The sequence below is a fragment of the Corapipo altera genome, unplaced genomic scaffold, assembly GCF_003945725.1.
Source record: "Corapipo altera isolate COAL_440 unplaced genomic scaffold, ASM394572v1 61286, whole genome shotgun sequence".
In the NCBI taxonomy this organism is placed as follows: Eukaryota; Metazoa; Chordata; class Aves; order Passeriformes; family Pipridae; genus Corapipo; species Corapipo altera.
The window spans coordinates 600605-618660 of record NW_020884907.1 but is presented as its reverse complement, the minus strand read 5'-3'; the positions used below and the strand labels follow the sequence as shown (position 1 = coordinate 618660).

General features: G+C 37.3%; 1 protein-coding gene across 1 annotated transcript in view; it reads right to left on the bottom strand.

Annotated features, from left to right (window-relative positions):
• The window catches only part of COMMD10 (COMM domain containing 10), a 101361-nt gene that overhangs the window by 67304 nt on the left and 16001 nt on the right, over positions 1-18056 (bottom strand). The window contains exon 5 of the mRNA XM_027652581.1: positions 12644-12754. Within this exon, the coding sequence (XP_027508382.1) occupies positions 12644-12754 (111 nt within the window). The remainder of the gene's footprint in view (positions 1-12643; positions 12755-18056) is intronic.

The following is an 18056-nucleotide window of genomic DNA, read 5'->3' as shown; positions in this document are numbered from 1 at the left end:
TGCTAAAATCTGGGACTAGTAGACGACCACTATTTTTGAAAGCATGATTCCAGTAACCATGAAAAAGAAGTGTTAACAGTTAAAAACAGGGCATGGCTTAAAGTCGCATTTGCATTGCTATGTCACACCTTTACCCATGTTAACAACTCACAATCACCTACAAATCACAGTCCATTTCCTTCTGCACCTGTACAATTATTTTGTAGATCCCACTGGAAGCATGAGGACTCATGATGTCCAGAAACCTCCAGGACACTGGTTTTCTTTCATTTTCTAATTCATTTCAGGGCTCCATTTTGCAGCTCAGTGTTACAAACATAGAGGCACAACTCTGAGACTGGTGAACTTCATTCACCAGCCTCTCCTTCACCTTCTACATAAGAAAACACACACGTGGGGTTTCAATGTATTTAGAGGGGGAATCAAAACACTTCTCAACTGCCAGCAGGAGAACGGGGTTTGGTTTGGTTTGGTTCCTATCTACAGTCACAGTTTGTTCTATTGCTTTGTGCTTGCCTTGAAGAATACCTGACAACTGTTGACAAAGGTATCTACTTTCACATGCAAAAAAATCCCACTTAAGTTAAGCAATGTTAAGGATTAAAAACATCTCCAACATTCTAACAAGAATTGCCAAGGACACTGAATCCCATGCTGGGCTATTCCGCTTGATGCTGGTTTCAGTGATAATCTTCTCCTCCTTGGTCAAGGATTTCCTGCCCCATTTCAAACTGGTTTCCAGGCTGCTTGCAGGCTATAGACAGAGTAGGGGAATTGAAAGCAAAGCAGATTTTACTGTCACTTTCACTGTCATTTTACTGCACATCTGCAGTCCCTTACTATTTATATATATATTACATTTTATTAAGATATTTTTTATAGCAACCAAAAAAAATTACGAGGAAAATCCTTTTGGTCACCTCATCCATCTTTTTGCTAGTAAATGAGTGTGTTCTATTTCATACTCTCTGGAAGTGTTGGGGGGCTTTTATTTTCTGTAGAGCATTCATCTACCTGTGGGAAGATCAGTCACCATCTCCTACATCATTTTATATGCCACCTTCAGAAAGTGGAGAGAACACAGCTGATTCCCTGATTCAAGGTAGGAAGGAAGCCCAGCCAAGCACTCTCCTTCTCCAGGGTCCATTACCTCAGCACCCGGACTACACACTCCAGAGTGCCCAAGAGTGTTACCTGCTTGGTGTTTAATGATAGCAGAGCCTGACCTTAAATCAGAATGCTCATAATCAATTAGTGTTTGGGCAAAAATCCAGGACTTCTAAGAGAAACAATCAGCAAAAATGAAATAGTAATTTTTACACAATTTAAGTCAATTAAACTTGAAAGAGATTTTGTGGGACAAACTACAAGGCACTTTTCTAGCCCCAAAGCCTTTCTTCTCAACATATTGCAAACTCTTTTGCATTTAGTAAAGATGATAGTATTCTTTAAGAGAAAAGAAAAAAAATTAAAAAGTCACCCCTGAAAAGAGTATTTTACTGGAACTTTCAGAATTAGATGCAAATAAGGAAAGTGATTTCATGTAACTAGATACGTTTTTAAAAGAACTTTATTTCCACAAAGCCAAAGAATAATTTAATTTTTCAAGCTCTGAGGTAATATGAAGATATTAATACATGTTGTACATACATAATTGCAGATTACTTTTGCACCTGTTCCAGACCTGTACGTAGCACAACACAGTGCTGGATGTTGTTTCCAGTGGCAATGATAACCTGCAGTCTTCATAGCATTCACACTCTCCCTACCCCTGCAACTTTCTTGTGACAAAATTAAACACATGCCAATTCCATACAACTCTGAAAATGGGAAGCGCTTATCTTCATAAAAAGACACATATTAAAATAATAGGATTTGGGGGTTGAGCTGCAAAGCTCTTTTTGAAGTTTTATAGGCTGACTCATGTTTGGTCCAGAATTATTTCATTTTTCAGTTAAAAAAAAAAAGATAGAAAAAAGAAATAGGCTAATGCTGAAAGCACATTACTGAAGTGCTTCATAAAACAGTGAGAAGAACAGAATACCAATTTTTTTCCAATGTCTGAAACCACATCGGCATAAAAAGCCAGTAGTCTCTCAAGTTTACAAGTTTTGAGCATTTTAAAAATACTCACATTAACAAAAACATTCAGGTTACTTCAAACAAATTCAAAGCTGGCTTATGTTGGATTGGAATGTTTTGAAAACAAACTCGTTTATTGCCAAGAAGGGAAGAAAGGGGTTTCGAACAAATACCCACAACCTAATGTCTCAGCGCAGTGCTTAACTTACAGCACTGCACCTCACATGCTCTGTGCTGAAAAATATGTTTCATCTCTCTGTCTATAAAGAAAAGATGTACTAGATGCCTTCTGTGAGTAATTTTTTTTGGATTTTGAAGTTTTTTGTTGTTATATCCTTCCTCTGCCTTACTATTCCCACACATTTTTGCAATATCTGCTATTGGTCTGTGGATCACCCTTGGAAGGCACACCCTCATAAACCTAAATAAAATGTCAGGTTCTGCTTTTCAGAAAGCACTAGACACAGCACGTATACTCTGTCCTAGATAAGCACCGCAGGCCTCAATGTCAAAGTCAAGGATGGCTCCAAGTGCTTTGTGACTCTCTCAAGGCCACAGAAGCATACAATTGCAGTTTGAAACAGTAATATGAATTTTAAAGCAACTCCACTAAAAAAATGAATTCAAATTATGATACACTTGAATTTTCAAGAGCTTTTCAGAATGACTTTTCAGATACCAGGTTGAGAACAAAGCACTGCATCATGTGACAGTGCATCATTTCCCTGCATGATAATCATTCTCATTTTTACCCAAAAAAACTTTTATAGGTTCAACTCAACTTCAGGCAGCTCTCAATAAACAACAATTCCTCGCTTCTCTGTGTTGTTCATTGCCCTTACTGCCTCTACTTCCCCATATCTGTTTCATGCATTTCTGCTCTGTCTTACACCATTTTCAAACATCTCTGTGCCAGCTTACCTGAGTCTGCCTGGCTACAGTACCCTTGGCAAATTAATGCATTCCAACTGAGCAGCTTCTTGCTGCTGCAGCAAAGTAGTTCTCCTGAAAAGGTTTACCACTAAAACATTTCCTCTGGTATGTTGTCTCCAACACATCTGCATTTGGTAAGAAGTCAAATAATTCCAGTTTCAATACCTGAAACTGGTTATTCTTCATCACATCGATATTATCTACAACCTATTTTGGTCCTCACCTGAAGGACTTTCATTTTCACTAAATGTGATACAAATTCTGAAAGAGAAAACTAAAATGCTCATTTAAGAACTTGTTACATTTTAGCATTCAAAAGTATAGATAGGAATATACTGCCACCCAGGAACTCTGAAACTGTCCAAAAACTGCCTAAACACTGTGCTTCACATTCCTGGGGAACAGAAGATACCCTACAGCACAAGAAGGGCTTTAAGGCCTGAACAATAAAGGAAACCCACCTAATAAAGTATTGTAGTGGTCTATTACTTAATCAACTATTATTCAAAAAGAAAATAAACAGAAACAAACAATAAAAAAAAGAAGTTGCTGGTTATAGTAGCAGCACTTGAAAGCTTGCATCAGAACCTCTTAGACATAGCAGTATCCTCAGGAATTCTGTCCCACTTCAGTGGTAACTCTGATTTTTGAGGAATTTCAAAGATATTTTGGAACCTGAATTCCTTTGATAGAAGTACAATGCACCTGTTCCTATGAAGATGACATGAAAGAAAGGAAGAAGGAATGGGAACATGAAGAGGCAAAGTGATCTTGAAATGACAACAAGAAAAAAGCCAGCTCAGGAATTTTGTTTCTCTGCTGTAACAAGGATTTGCCTGAATCTACAGATAACTTTCTTCCTGCCTCTAAACTGCACCTTCAAATGAACCTTCTCCTCATGAGCATTCTTAAGATTTCCTACTAAAAGGCACTTCCTTTCTCGTAATGACTTTAGGTATTTTCAGGCAGTGTTTGTAATATTCATGCACTTCTTCTTGAACAAAGAGATGTATTTATTTTCAAGTGTGTATGGTTAGATTTTCACATTCCTTTATTTAGGATTCTGAATAGAGGAGTAAAGACAACACGAATTTGAACTCCTCTGTACAGTTACTGAATCCTATACTCAGGTCCAGGCTGCAAACCCTCCAGGACTACCAAGTATGACAGCACACCTAAGTCACAAGTGGGCAGCCTCATAGAGGTCATTCCTTCTCCAGACATCTTAAGCTTGTGGCTCTCTTATGCTGACACTGTGGTTTAGAATAGATATCAGACAACCTTTCTTTACTGAAAGGGTGCTTAGGCACTGGAATAGGCTGCCCAGGGAAGTGGTGGAATCGTCATGCCTGGAGGCATTCAAACAGCACGTGGATGTGGCACTTAGGGATATGGTTCAGTGCTGAACACAGCAGTGTTAAAAGTTGGACTCAGTGATCTTGAAGGTCTTTTCCAACCTTACAATATGTTTCTCCAACTCATGAAGGAGACAAGTGCACCCTTAAGTACTGAAGTACCTAATCAAAGAAATATACACAACCAGAGCTGCCTACAAATCTGGCCCTTGGCAACTCGTTTTGCTGCAGAATTCCCAGTCTCATCACATAACTTATTCCCAGGCATAAGCATCTCCCAGCTCCTTGTTTCTGTTGACATTCCAAAGGGGGACAGAGAAATAATCTAGCATTTTTAGCATTCTTGAAACTCTGCTGCCTGACTGTATGCAACAGAAGAAATCCAAAAAGCCTCAAATCAGGCATTACTGAAAAAGAGAGACAAGCATTTTCATTAGCTTTGGCTCTCTTCTGGGTTTTGTATTGCCCTTTCATTATTCCAAAGCTTCAAAATGTATTTTTAGTAACAGAATCTGTCTTGATAAGGAAAAAAGGGTTTTTTCCTTTTCCCCTTGAAATTTCTTTCTATTACTGCCCTGCCAGTGAGCACGCAGTCCTAGAAATATGAATTTGTTATTTCACTAGTAGTGATTTTATACCATCATACTGAACAAGATTTGCTCAGAGGCCATGCTGTGGGTTGTGGTTTTCCTGTGAAAGAGGTCATATTTCATGTATTTTAACCAGTGAAAAAGGTCACTTGTCATAGCAGCTTTTAAAGTTTGCTAAATAACTCAGACAAAACCAAATGGCACAGACTGAGATATCACACAGTTCTAGATACCAGACTCCTGTCATTTGTAAACAACAGGAAACAGGATGAGTGAAAACTGCCTCCTCTGCATATAATTGAGGTGATGACCTACCTTCTTCCATCTGAGGAGGGACTAGAAAGGATGTCACAGCACTGTTAGACACCTGTACAATGTCAAATGCTCAATGCTGATATTGTTTGACAGCATGTACTGTGTATTTATTGCCTCAAGCAGGACAGATGTTAGTGATGTGGGAGATGCTAACTTTCTACTCTTTTAAGAATACACATTCTACTTCTCAAGTAAGTCAGATCTGGCAATTACATTACTTGCAAACTGACAAAAAATTAGCAAAAGTACCAGGAAAACAAGTCCAGTAATTCTGTAATGTGGACAATCCCATTGCTTTTAATTCAAAACCATGCTATTAATCCACAAAGATGCTCGGTTGGAAATTCCTAATCACAAGAAGATTACTTTTCCTTGACAGTACCACTTTGTACCAAAAGTCACAAAACAATGAATTTAAAGAACTGATAAAGGAAAAGTAGAGACCAGGGGAGAATCATAATGGTGAACACAAATGTGGACTGAATGCAAATGAAAAAGTGTGGGTTCCTGCACTATGAGCACACCTGGTGACATGCTTGTCACATTAAACACCTAATTAGTTTGTAATAGTCTAAGCAATACAGAACTGCTGGCAAGTTATAAACCAACAGAGTAATTGGATACGATTCTTCTCACCATAATGTTTTCTAAAGGTACATGAGCCAAAAGCAAGGTATGTGAATTGGTCTGGCAGCTGCTCCTTGCAACTCTTTCACCCCTAAAACAGCCTCTTCTGATATAAGTGTTGACATTGTTAGAAAGAAAAGGTATGCACATGTCTTTCCACAAGACACATGACACATTGTGGATAAAGAAAATGGAGAGGGAAGGAAATGTGACTGGGTGCAGCATGCACAGCCCTGAAATGGTCCCAAAATAAGCTGTGGGACCTGGCTCTGGCAAGATGTATTTCTCTGACTTGAAACAGTTTCTCTCTTTTGGGCTGAACATTAAATAGATTCTGTAATTTCTTAACCCAAATTAAGCAGCTTCACATGCAATGTCCTCATTTTTTAGTATTACAAAAAAGACACTGTGTGCGAATGTTTCAAAAAGTTCATTTTTGGTTTCTGTGGCCAGCCCTACTCTTGAAAGTTTTACGAAGGAAGTCTGAAAGTAAAATACTGTCAGGTGCTCATTTTGAAGTTGAATCTCACCCTTGTTAAACTTCATACTCACAAGAGTACTCATGGGACTGTACAATTATAGCTGCATAGTTATGAGAATTTGCAATGAATCCCATGAATGTGTTTTCTTTCTCTGAAAAGACTGAAGGACCAAGCCTGTAAAACTAGCTTCAGGTGAACAGGAAACAAATTTTCTAAGAAAAAATATGGCATGAACAACTGCATTAAATGAGAAAAACTCACCAGATCTTTCTGTTTTTCAAATTCCCTCAAGGCTTTAAAGTTTAACTCTGCCTAGCAGTGAAATGGGTCACCAAGTTTAAACTTGAAAGTTAAGTATTTCAGCTTCTGTTCTGCTGTTTATTTGGACTGACAATGGTACAATTACACATTAGAGACAATTCAGTTTACTCCCATACAAGAGTTTCATTACTAACTGTAAGCTAAGGTAGCCCAAGGCTGCAACCAACTGAACACAGTCAACTAGGACCATTTTCTTCTTTAGTTCCATGACACAAAAACACAAAGTCCTACGAATGTTTCTGTAGGAACAGAGCATATGCAGAGGCTGTAACCAGTTACAGGGTTTGTAAATTTATGTGATATAGACTGTATTCATAAACTGTGCATGTAGCCAGGTGAAATGTAAGTACACTGTAAAAAGATCCTCACTATAAGCTGGATAATTAAATAATGTAAAATCACAAATGGAGTCAGATAATTAAGTACACCCTGCAGTAGAATTGCCAGAGGTGAGTGCATACTCCTGGAGACACACCATCTGGTAAATGGTTCCTAAGTAAAATGTCAAACTACTCACAGCTTACAGAACATGGGTTACTCTGTGGTCCCTTTCTTCGTTGGTAAGAGAACAAAAAAAGTCCTCTCAGCATCTTAAAAATTCTGGACTGCACCTTCATTTTTTCCTCTAATTAAATGGATTTAATCAGAGGTAATAGCTATGATACATCAAAACCAAACAGTCTAATGCAAGAATTGCTGTGCACTGTAAGTCCAGAATTTCTGGCTCTCATGGCAGAGCAATTAAATTTCTGTCATCTTTCTGTAGCAATGTGACTGCTGTAAGCAAGTTATAAATTTCAGGCTCATTTTTCTGAGTTGTTCCACACATTCAAGATTATACATTCTTACTACAGCTCCTACAAATATGATGAGCTTTCTCAATATTCTGAAACCTGCTCTTAGGGAAGTTTCTGCTTTCTTAGCAGCAGTATTTATGAGATTTTAATTCTCACAACAAAACTAATTTCATGATGTGCCTTGTCAAAAGCAGGAACCTTGCTTATTCAGAAGTACAGAAAAACCTTGAGTCAGGTCTCTGATGTCTGAGGCTATCCAGGTCTCCTCTTAAGTCCTCCAAACAGGAATGAAAAAACCCTATTCTCTCAATCTCATCCTTAAACATTTTGCATTCATCTAAGGCCTGTCCTACTTTTCTTTTGCAATTGCTAGAGACTTAGAAATAAACTTGATGAGAAAACTAAACTCAGTTCATGGGTGTACAACCAAGCTTGTTTGTGTTCTGAGAAAGAAAAGGGCGATGTCCTCATCAGAAAAGAAAGTGGTTAAGAGGTAGCTGAGGAACGTGAGACATAATTCACACTTGCTTGGACTTCATCACAGTTCTTTCAGCATCATTACTGTTAAGTGTACTTTTTTTCCAAGGTCCTACAGATACAAATTACTCCCAAGGCAACTAAATGCATCATCCCAAAAGCTGAGGACTGAGAAGGCAAATGAAAGAAGTACGTGCTCATTTCTGCCACCTCCTACCTCCCAGAAGTGGGATCATATCACTAGCATCCACCAACTCTCACTGTTATCCCACTCAACAAACACAAATTCTTTTCAAAGAGAAACAAAGGGCTAAAGTGAGGTGGAAGGGGAAGCACCGCTGTATTTCCTTATATACCAATCCAAGTGCAGGTCCTGCCTGCATGGCATACAGGCTGAACAGAATCTACAGCCTGAATTGAGATCTATCTCTGCTAGAAGAAAAGACTTGTTTCTCATCTAATTTGCTATGATGTTAAAGATGAGAAAAGTAATCACAATGGCAAACTCAGAAAGCAGAATGGCATACTTATTGAAGCAAACAGAGCAAAAAGGTCTAGATTTTGTTCACAGTCCAGAAATTTATAGAAAGTCTATAAAAACTAGGAGGAAAAAAAAGAAAACCATGTCCTGTTATTTTAACAAGTGAAAGATAATAATTTCAGATTTCCAGACTTCTATTTACTCTGTAGAATGATGAATGTGTACTATCTCAGCTACATATGTAATCAGACCCTATTTTGATTTTCAGAGAATCATAGAATATCCTGAGCTCGAAGATGCCCCAAGAAAAACACCATGCGCCTGAGAGTGTTGTCCAAACCTTCATGAGCACTGACAGGCTTGGTGCTGTGACCACTTCCCTGTGGAGCTTGTTCCACTGCAATTAGATAAGTGAATCCAATGAAATCTATAGAATGAATTTACAGAAAAAAAATTGGAAAACTATCAAAAGACAATACTTGGCAAGAATAATTTATTTATCCTAATGATTTTCAAGCATAAATGGTTACTACGCATGTGAAAATACACAATAATAAATATCTCATTGTAGCACTAAACCTGCATTATATAGGAAAAACTGTTGTTTAAACATGTCTTAAAATGGCTTTTGGTGGTCTCTTTGCAAACACATGCTTCTTATTCCCAGCACCCCCCATGTTATCCATGCAGGAATGTCCTGGGAAGGTGTCCTGAGGTGTTTCCCATTGGCCTTTGCTAACCTCTTCTTGTGATTGGGTGTTCCTGTAAGCCCCTTGAGACTTCTAATCGGTTACTCTGTGAATCCTCCTAAACCCTATAAATGTAACATCCCCCACAATAAACTCTCTCTTGCCTCCTCTCCACGCCCGGTGTCCTGTCTCCCTGCCGGCCATGGGGCCATGTGCAGGGCGGGGAGAGAGGGGTACCTCTCCCCTCCAGGCTCAGGGTCGGAAGAAAACCCTGAAGAAACCCCTGGAGTTCCCTTTCCCCATCCTTCAAGGCGTCGGAATGGTTCTTCAGATGGAAATGGAACTAGAACTGGGCCACCCCACGCCGTGGGTGAGGAAAGGGATCCAGATCTCATATAGTAATGTGCCTTACTGGATCCTCCCAATGATGAGGTACAGCAGCAACTCTCCAAGAGCACACTCCTACTCCTCACATTCCGCTGTGAAGGTATTCAGCGCCAATGATGCGACATTTCTGAAGCCCTTTGACCTTTTCTACCCTCTTCATTAAAATTTATTTATTTATTTATATGGCTCCTATGGTTATAGAAAATTATCACAGTTGTTTAAAAAGGTCTGGACTAGATGATCTAAGGAATTACTGCTATCAACAGTGGGAAGGAATATGAGAATGTGTGTCTATGTAGATAGCTATCAAAGGAATTACTGAAGAAAACAGATATTAAATAAACACAACACTTTTTGTGAACAGTCTTTGTTTGCAAATCAAAATCATAATTAGCAGCACAGATTAGCAGGATTATTAATTTCTGCTCCCTCTACTGGTTAATTGACCCTATAACCATAAAAATAATGATAGTTTGTGCAAAATCTCCAGATTGTTGTGTTGCAAATCAACAGTCCAAAAATCTGAAACCAAATTATATTATTAAAAACAAACCTCATACACAGCAGACATCAATTCTAAATGTCACCTAAACTCATCAAAATGTCATAACAGAAGCAAAAGGACTTTGCAGTTTAAAAATATGTTTCCTATTATACCAGTTTGTTTGTGCGCCCAGTTCACAGACATTTCACTTCCCTCAGAATTAGAAGTGCAATTAAACATTTCAAATTATGAATCATTGTAAGAAACCACTGTTAATTGGATTTTTTATTGAAAGTTCCTTTTTTCTCCTCCTCATACAAAACAGCAGAAGCAAGCAAGCTGCAAAGCAGCCTCGATCACAGGACAAGTGGGGCTGTAAGGCAGGGTCTGGCAGCCCACCCGATCCACCCCCACACGAACCTAACTCCAGCATAATTCAAGGTCTGAGTATAAGCAAACATCAAATCTGTGACAAAAACCAGCAAAACTCAAAAAACATGGGATCTGATCATAATTATTACTTAGCCACAAGCAGCATATTCTCTGGGTAATGCAAATGTCACTAGCAGCTTGAATCACCTAAAAGAACCTAAGAACACCTTATTTCTGAGCTTTGATGGACTTATACCTCTGGGACTCTGCATTTCATCTAAGCTGACAAAATATACTCTATAAATATTTATTTAGCATATAGCAGATTTCTTTTTATTTCACAAAGCACAAATAATATCCATATACCCAAAGGTTTTCTGATTACATCTCCTGGAGAGATAATTTAAATACTAATTTTAAATGTCAGCTTCTGAATAAGAGCCATTTAAATGTTCTTTAAGTGGTGTGAGTTGTAGTAAACATTAATGTATAATTAAATTTAGTTAGTAAAAGTGAAAATAATGGCTGATTTCATTTACTGTGCTCAGTATATTTTTTTATTAATAGGCTTTAGTTTTGTAGATGAGCAAGAGAAACTTCTATTGTCATATACAGATTAGAAATGTAAACACTTAACACTTCCCACAACGACTGACTTCAGAATTGATTATTATCTCAAAAAGGCAAAGAACCAGCGTGATAAAGAGCACTACTGCCCCCTAATGAGCCAGCCCACAAAAGCTCCTCTGTAACGGCATTTTTTTTCTTTCCTAAGATAACTTCATTATATCCATGAGTTATGAAAAAAAAAACGTGACAAATTAAGACAGCCATTAAGAATATATAAATTAAATTCACATCACATTTCTGTGCAAAAGGCACACACATAATTTTGAGGAGAAAAAAAAAGTACCTAGCAGTGATGATTTTCAGGTAACAATACTTAGTGCACCAAGAGACCATGAAGATGCAATGTACAACCGAAAAATTATGTTCCCACACTTCTGTTAGTATATAAATAGATATTAGTCAATCTTATTTACTAGGATATAATTATTCAGAAAAAAGCCTGTAGTTATCATCACATCAGATTTTTAAATTTTAGTGTCTATACTGTTTTCTTATTGCACCGTTCTACCTAAATGCCAGTCACAAATCTATTCTAGGCTTGTAATTATTGCAAAGTAATTCCGATCTTGAAATCTAAACATACCCACAAAGAGAAAAAGAGAGGAAACAATCAAAAAAATCCACTTTCTGAATCCTTCTTGTACAGGAAACAGAAGAACTTTCTGTGTCATATAAAAGTGACATTTTTTCCTTTTTATTTTTTTTTAATTGTTTTGCCACAAGAACTGAATCTGTATGCAATGCTGCCCAATGCAGCTTGGGCGTAAACTTTGTCTGGTTCCTGTATGCACATTTCAAAAATACAGATTGCAAATGCTGAAAAAAATACAACTGTTGCAAGTCTTGTTGAGAAGCACAAACATAAGCTGTGTATTCTCTTTTTATTTCACCACAAATCGGAAAGCAGAACTGAGTTCTGATTTCTCCCCTCAAACTTCTTGTACTGAATTTTCCATAGATAAACATTCTGACAGACACTACGGAAGAAAAGACTCCAATTTCCATTAGCAAGATAAGGTTAAAAGCAAATCGAGTCTAATTTGAAACACTCTGGCTAACAAAAGAAACCAACTTTGTGAATAAAAAATTATTAAAGAGTTTGGCACTGAAACACCTCCAGCTGCTAAAATTCTTGAACTTAAGACTCTACCTTAAAACCACCAAATACTGGCCTTTTGTGGCCTCACATACGAAGTAATCATTCATATAATACATAATTAGCACAGAAAGGTTGCAAGTGATGAGTAATGTCTTACATAACTACACACATGGCAGAAGGCTGCAAGCTGCTAGGTATTAAAAGCAAGAAGTACCAATCACATGCTATGTGATAAAAATAAATTATCTACAAAGATATTGTAAAGACCTAAAATAACCATATTCCATGGTATTTCTCCTGTTATACCCCAAGGTGCTGGTAACATGGCTCTCAGTTTGCTGAATATGTATGCTATTATACCAGTACTTCACAATTTCAAGTGTTTACTACAACCTTCATGAAATGTAAAACTGAAAACATTGGCAAAACTAACAACAATCAAGAGTTCCAACAGATGCTTCAGAACTTTAACATAAAGCCATCACCACAACTCATTCCAACTCTGTCCAAAGTATTTCTTACCTTTGAATCTTCATTGCTCACTCCCAGCTCTAGCACAGCTTGAGGAGACTTCAGCTTTGCTTGCTTGGACTCTGCCATTTGAAGATTAAGCTGCCATCCAATTGTCTCAAGCTATAAAACAAAAATTTAGACTACAATCAAATGGCACAGAAGCACTGAAGTCAATTTGCAATACTGCCAGTGGTATGTGTCAGTGAACACTGTGTCAGGTTTTACAAATGTTAAGTACTTGTATACTATGCATATTCCACAGATTCTTCTGGACTCCAAGACAGATTTACTTCTTTCTTGTCAAAGTTACCATTCAAACTGCCTATGACTACTCGATATAAAGCACCCTCCTATGCCTCAGATCTGATGGAACCAATTCATAGAACACAACTAAGGATCTAGAATAAGGTAGTTTCCTCCCCTTGTGGAAGTTTATCAGAAAAGTTGCAGATTTAATTTAGTTTCATATTTATTTTTCTTTTAGGAAAAAGAAAAAAATAACCAATAAATAGTAAACCAGTTAAAAATGGTAATTTCTTAATCAACAAATCTACTCATGTGTGTTGTACCATATACAGATGTTAATGACAAAAATAATTCTGTTCTGCTTTTTGAATAACTACTGCTGAAATGCCAAAAACCAGCTAAGCATGTGAGCAACAGAATTTTTAATAGAAAGTTATAAAAAAACACATTTTAAATTGCTTTTTAACCATCAATAAAAAATTATATTCAAACATTATCAAGATATACCTCACACATAAATGGAGCACACAAGAACAGAACTACAAGACTTTCACTAAATAACCTATCTGGCCTTCCTGAGTAAAGAGAAGTGAAAATACAAAGATTTACCATCTGGAAAGATAATGTACACACAAGTTCTTTTTAATCTAGAGTTTCCCCTCCACTAGTAAATATTGTAGCTGACTTGGTAAAAGCAGAAATGTGGCACATCTCAGTTAATCTCATACCAGTCCAACAGTTCAGATAAAATCACTAACAGAATAAAGCCATGCCAGAGGCCCTGTACTGTGAACAGCAATACATGCCCTGGATCCTACAGTGACAGTAATATCTAGGTGAAAGATAACAAAGGGTGGTAAAAACATCTTCCATGGGCACGGCTTCAAGACAGAATATCCAAAATTTATTGCAGCTATACCATTTACATTTACACATTAATGTGTGTTATATTACATTTCTTTGTATGCTACATCAATACTACAACTATGTCATCATAACTATGTAACAAACACTGAAAGCCACATGACTAAGCAAAACAAAAGGAAAATTATGACACTGCCAGTCCAAGAGGGCTATGGAGTTTAGCCAAGGCCAAAGTTAAGGGAAAGAGACAGTGTCAGACTGACTTTAAGTACAGAAACAGGACAGTAGAAAGAACTTCAGCAGGTCAGCCTGCAGTATGTCAGCTGCTCTGCAATCGATTAGGGCTTCAATCTGTGATAAAAATAAGTAAGTTTACATTTTAATCAAATCGATGAAAGCATGCAGACAACACAAAGAGACTTGGTGAAGATGCGTTAAGTCTGGTCTAGCTCATTTTGTGGTAGGCATAGCTTTAGTAACAGTATGCCCACAGCCTATGAATTAGAGGCTTTAAAGAAAAGTTTTATAAATTATAAAAGCAGATGAATTTTTAATCATAATTCTGCTTTGATTTCCTCTAACTTGATTACGTCTTGGTTGGTAAAAATACCAGTGCATTGCCCTTCTCACACAAAAGTAAAGAACACTACAAAGTGGATTCTGTGTACGTGTTCAAGTCAATGACACTAATGGATAACTCTGCTAAGCCCCTGTGCTGATCAATATTTTCCAGATAATTATACCAGAATGATACAGCTAGAAACATTTTTCTCTCCACAAACTTCAATAAAATTTAGTAAAGAAATTAACTCCGGTTCTCTCAGGAGCATGAAGATACTACCTTACTCTCGTTTTTTTATCAAGAGAAAAAGTTTAGTTCAGTTAAAGAAATCGGTAACAGTCAACAGAAAAGGACTCAAGTCCTGAGTTATGGTGGGAGCAGCTCAAAGCAGGCAACCAGGAACAGTACCACCTATTGATAGAACACCTGGGCACTAGGGTCAAACACAGGGACAGCAAGCAAGCTCAGGCTCTTAGTCCTGCAGTCTCTCAAGTTCCAGCCCTGTGCTCCTCTATTTAGAAAGGACTTCCTATCAGCTACTTCAACAGTTCATTACAGCAGTATGGAAACCAAGCCTTAGACAGGTTAGCAGCTTTTTCTGCATTATAAAACAATGCCACTAGAGACAAAAAAAATATCCCAGAAAGTCTGACTTCTAAGACTTTTCTGAAGTTGTTAAATAGTGTACTCTATGTAGCATGTTCTTAATGTTGTAGCATGAAGAACAAATCATCAAAAATAAATAAATTAAAATTTGTGTCTTCTTTTTCACTTTTAATACACACCTATCCCAGAACATCATAGAGGGCTCAGAACAAATACAATCTACGTGGCAGCACAGCAGCCTGAGTTTATAGCTGAACAGCAGCCATAACTCTTGTTTTATATTGCTTTACCTTAAAATTACTTGTTTTCCTGTACAATTCATGCCTCTTTTCTCTTTTAAACACAGTTGTATGAGAACAAGTTTTGATTAATAAATTACATACTGCCTAAGGCTTAAAAATGGTCTATTTTCTTGAAAGAAAAATGTCACATGTATTTGGTTATGGTTATGTTTACTTAGAAGACACTCAACAGCCTGAAATGTCAATTAACCTTTTGAGAGTGGTGACAGGTCTTTGCATGGCATTTGTGTCAAGGCACAGTATTTGTTAGCCACAAAGTGGCATACATTTTAGAGCCAATTTTTTTTCAAATATGAGAGGACTACAAAATTATTTTCTACAACAAGTCTTATAACAGAAGTGAAAACAGAATGATGGAAGAAACTATATGATGCCAGAATCTGTGACATATTAACTGAAAACCATTTACTGGGGAGGGGCAGAAGTATTTCTCCATAACTACCATGAAAACAAAGCCATGTTTTTAGCTACTGTAGACCTTTAGCTTCCTTTTACAATTTCTTATCAGCAGTTTAGAAATGTGCTGGCTACCTTGTTACTGCAACAATAAGCACTGTGGGAAATGTACTCTTTAGTGCTGTAACTTCTCACTGGTATCTCTGGCACTTAATTAACCTCAGGGTTATGTTTAGAAAACGAAAAACAACAGGTGCAAGCTGGAAAACAAGGAAAAAACTATAGATACTAAATAAAACCAACAGTAGTAAACATGTATAAAAACGCTTCAGATCTGCTCCATGAACCCCGTGGCAAATGATTCATGGCAACAAAGTTACACAGAAGCTTTTGACAACCCCTGTAAATCCTCAGTTCCTGTGTCCATTTTGTTTCACTCAGGTTTCCGAAGAGGATGTCATGACACCCAGGACTAAGAGAGACGGAAGAACTTACACACTTCTGCCTTCCAGCACTCACTCAGTACTAGCTGTAGAAGAGATAAGGCTATATATATATTATACCTGCTAAACCAGTCGTGTACCCACAGACACAGCGCTTCTCAGTGACCACCCACAACTGTTCCAGGTCAGATCCACATTAGAAAGCAGTTAGTTCTATTAAAAGAGGATCTGACCCTTCAACTGTAGATGAGCGGCACCTTTACATGTACATAAATATATCATCTCTGTTCTACTATGAACTCTATGATAGCCACAGTCATTTTCTTCCAGTGTAAAACATGGGATCTTCCAACTCATGCCCACTGTCCTATCCACCAGACTATTTTCCATGCTAAATAGTAGAATGTACTATTTTACATAATAAGACAAGATCACCAGCGATCTAGCATAACTATGGTAAAACACCTGGGTCAAAGTCAGTCTCTGCAAAAAGCCCATGTGCACTAAATGCCAAGACAGCTTTCACAGCTTATCTAATATAAACTTCAAGCATGATCCCCAAACAAATCAAGGATTTCACATAGCCAAAATTAACATCCACAGAATCCACCATTTCCCTCATCATTTACGGCCCATTATGTTTTTACATATTCTCTTGTCTCTTGCTGGCATATTTTTACCACAGTTCCTTACTTTCACTTTTAATCTGCCCATAAGCTTTACTAAAAATTAAACCCAAACTGGGAAGAAATTCAAGGAATCTGATAAACATAACAAGTTTCTATATTAGTTGTCAAAAAGAAAAAGTTCTCAACTACATAAATATATACTCATTAATGAGAAATCCAATAAATGTTCTTTGGCAAAGAAATTCAGGCTAAACACAATCATCTTAACTATATAAGAACCAGGCTATCAGACTCATAAATAAAGGACTATGACTTTGAGAAGGAAAGCAGACTGAATGTCCAGAACAGTCATCCTTCAAGTTGGAAGGACCAAGAACAGAGCTAAAGTGACTGAGAAGCTCACATTGAAAAAGATGTTGGTAAGAACCCAATTTGAGGAAAGAAAATAAGTGGAAATATTGTGAAATATGGAAAACTAAAAGTCGGAACAGAATTTCAGAAAATATGCATGCACCTAAAATGTCTTCCCTAATACTTCCAACTTCAGCCATTCAAAATATCTGGAGCAGGGTGCAGTACTTTTAAAGGAAGACAGGAGAAAAAGGTTTAAATGCTCAGTCAGTACCAGAGCAGGGAAAGGGGATATTTTTTAGTTTTGGTCTTGTTTGATATAATCAGATCACACCTCCTGTCTATTGCTATACCTACAAAAACTAGAAAACTGGAGTTTTCATACAAATTACCTGCTTCCAGAAGGTGGAACTTTCAGAAGGTCATCTAATGTCTTAACAAATCATTATAGAAACTAGAGAAGACCAGTATTACAGCTCTCAGAACTGGTTGATACAGCACAGCTTACTTCTTACCACAATGCAAGCATGGTGCCATAAAACCATGCAAATTTCCCCCCCATGGCTAATCTGTGATTTGGCACCTATTTACCCCTTAGAAAGCGCTTTAAGCATTAGCTCAGAGAAAGCAGGAGCAACAATGAGTAAACAAAGCACTGAACCTGCAAGAATTAGGGTACAGAAATACTGCTTGGACACATAAAATCAATATGACTGCAGTTTTTATAACCACCAGACATTTACACAGTTATGAAACAGCCAATTACTTTACAGTTCTAATTTAACTCATTATGAAGATGTAATTACTTAGTTCAGGTTCCTGCACTCCATTCTCTTGGCAAAATTTTCTGCTTTCAGAACACCCATCTTTCACTAAATAGAACAAAATATTGTATACTTCAGGTCTGTGTAATCCTAAACCATAAAATCATAGTCTTCAGTTAATGTGAGAATAATGACGTTATATTCAGAAAACATATATGCTTCAGAAAATGTGGGCAACTAACCAGTATTGTGGGTTAAA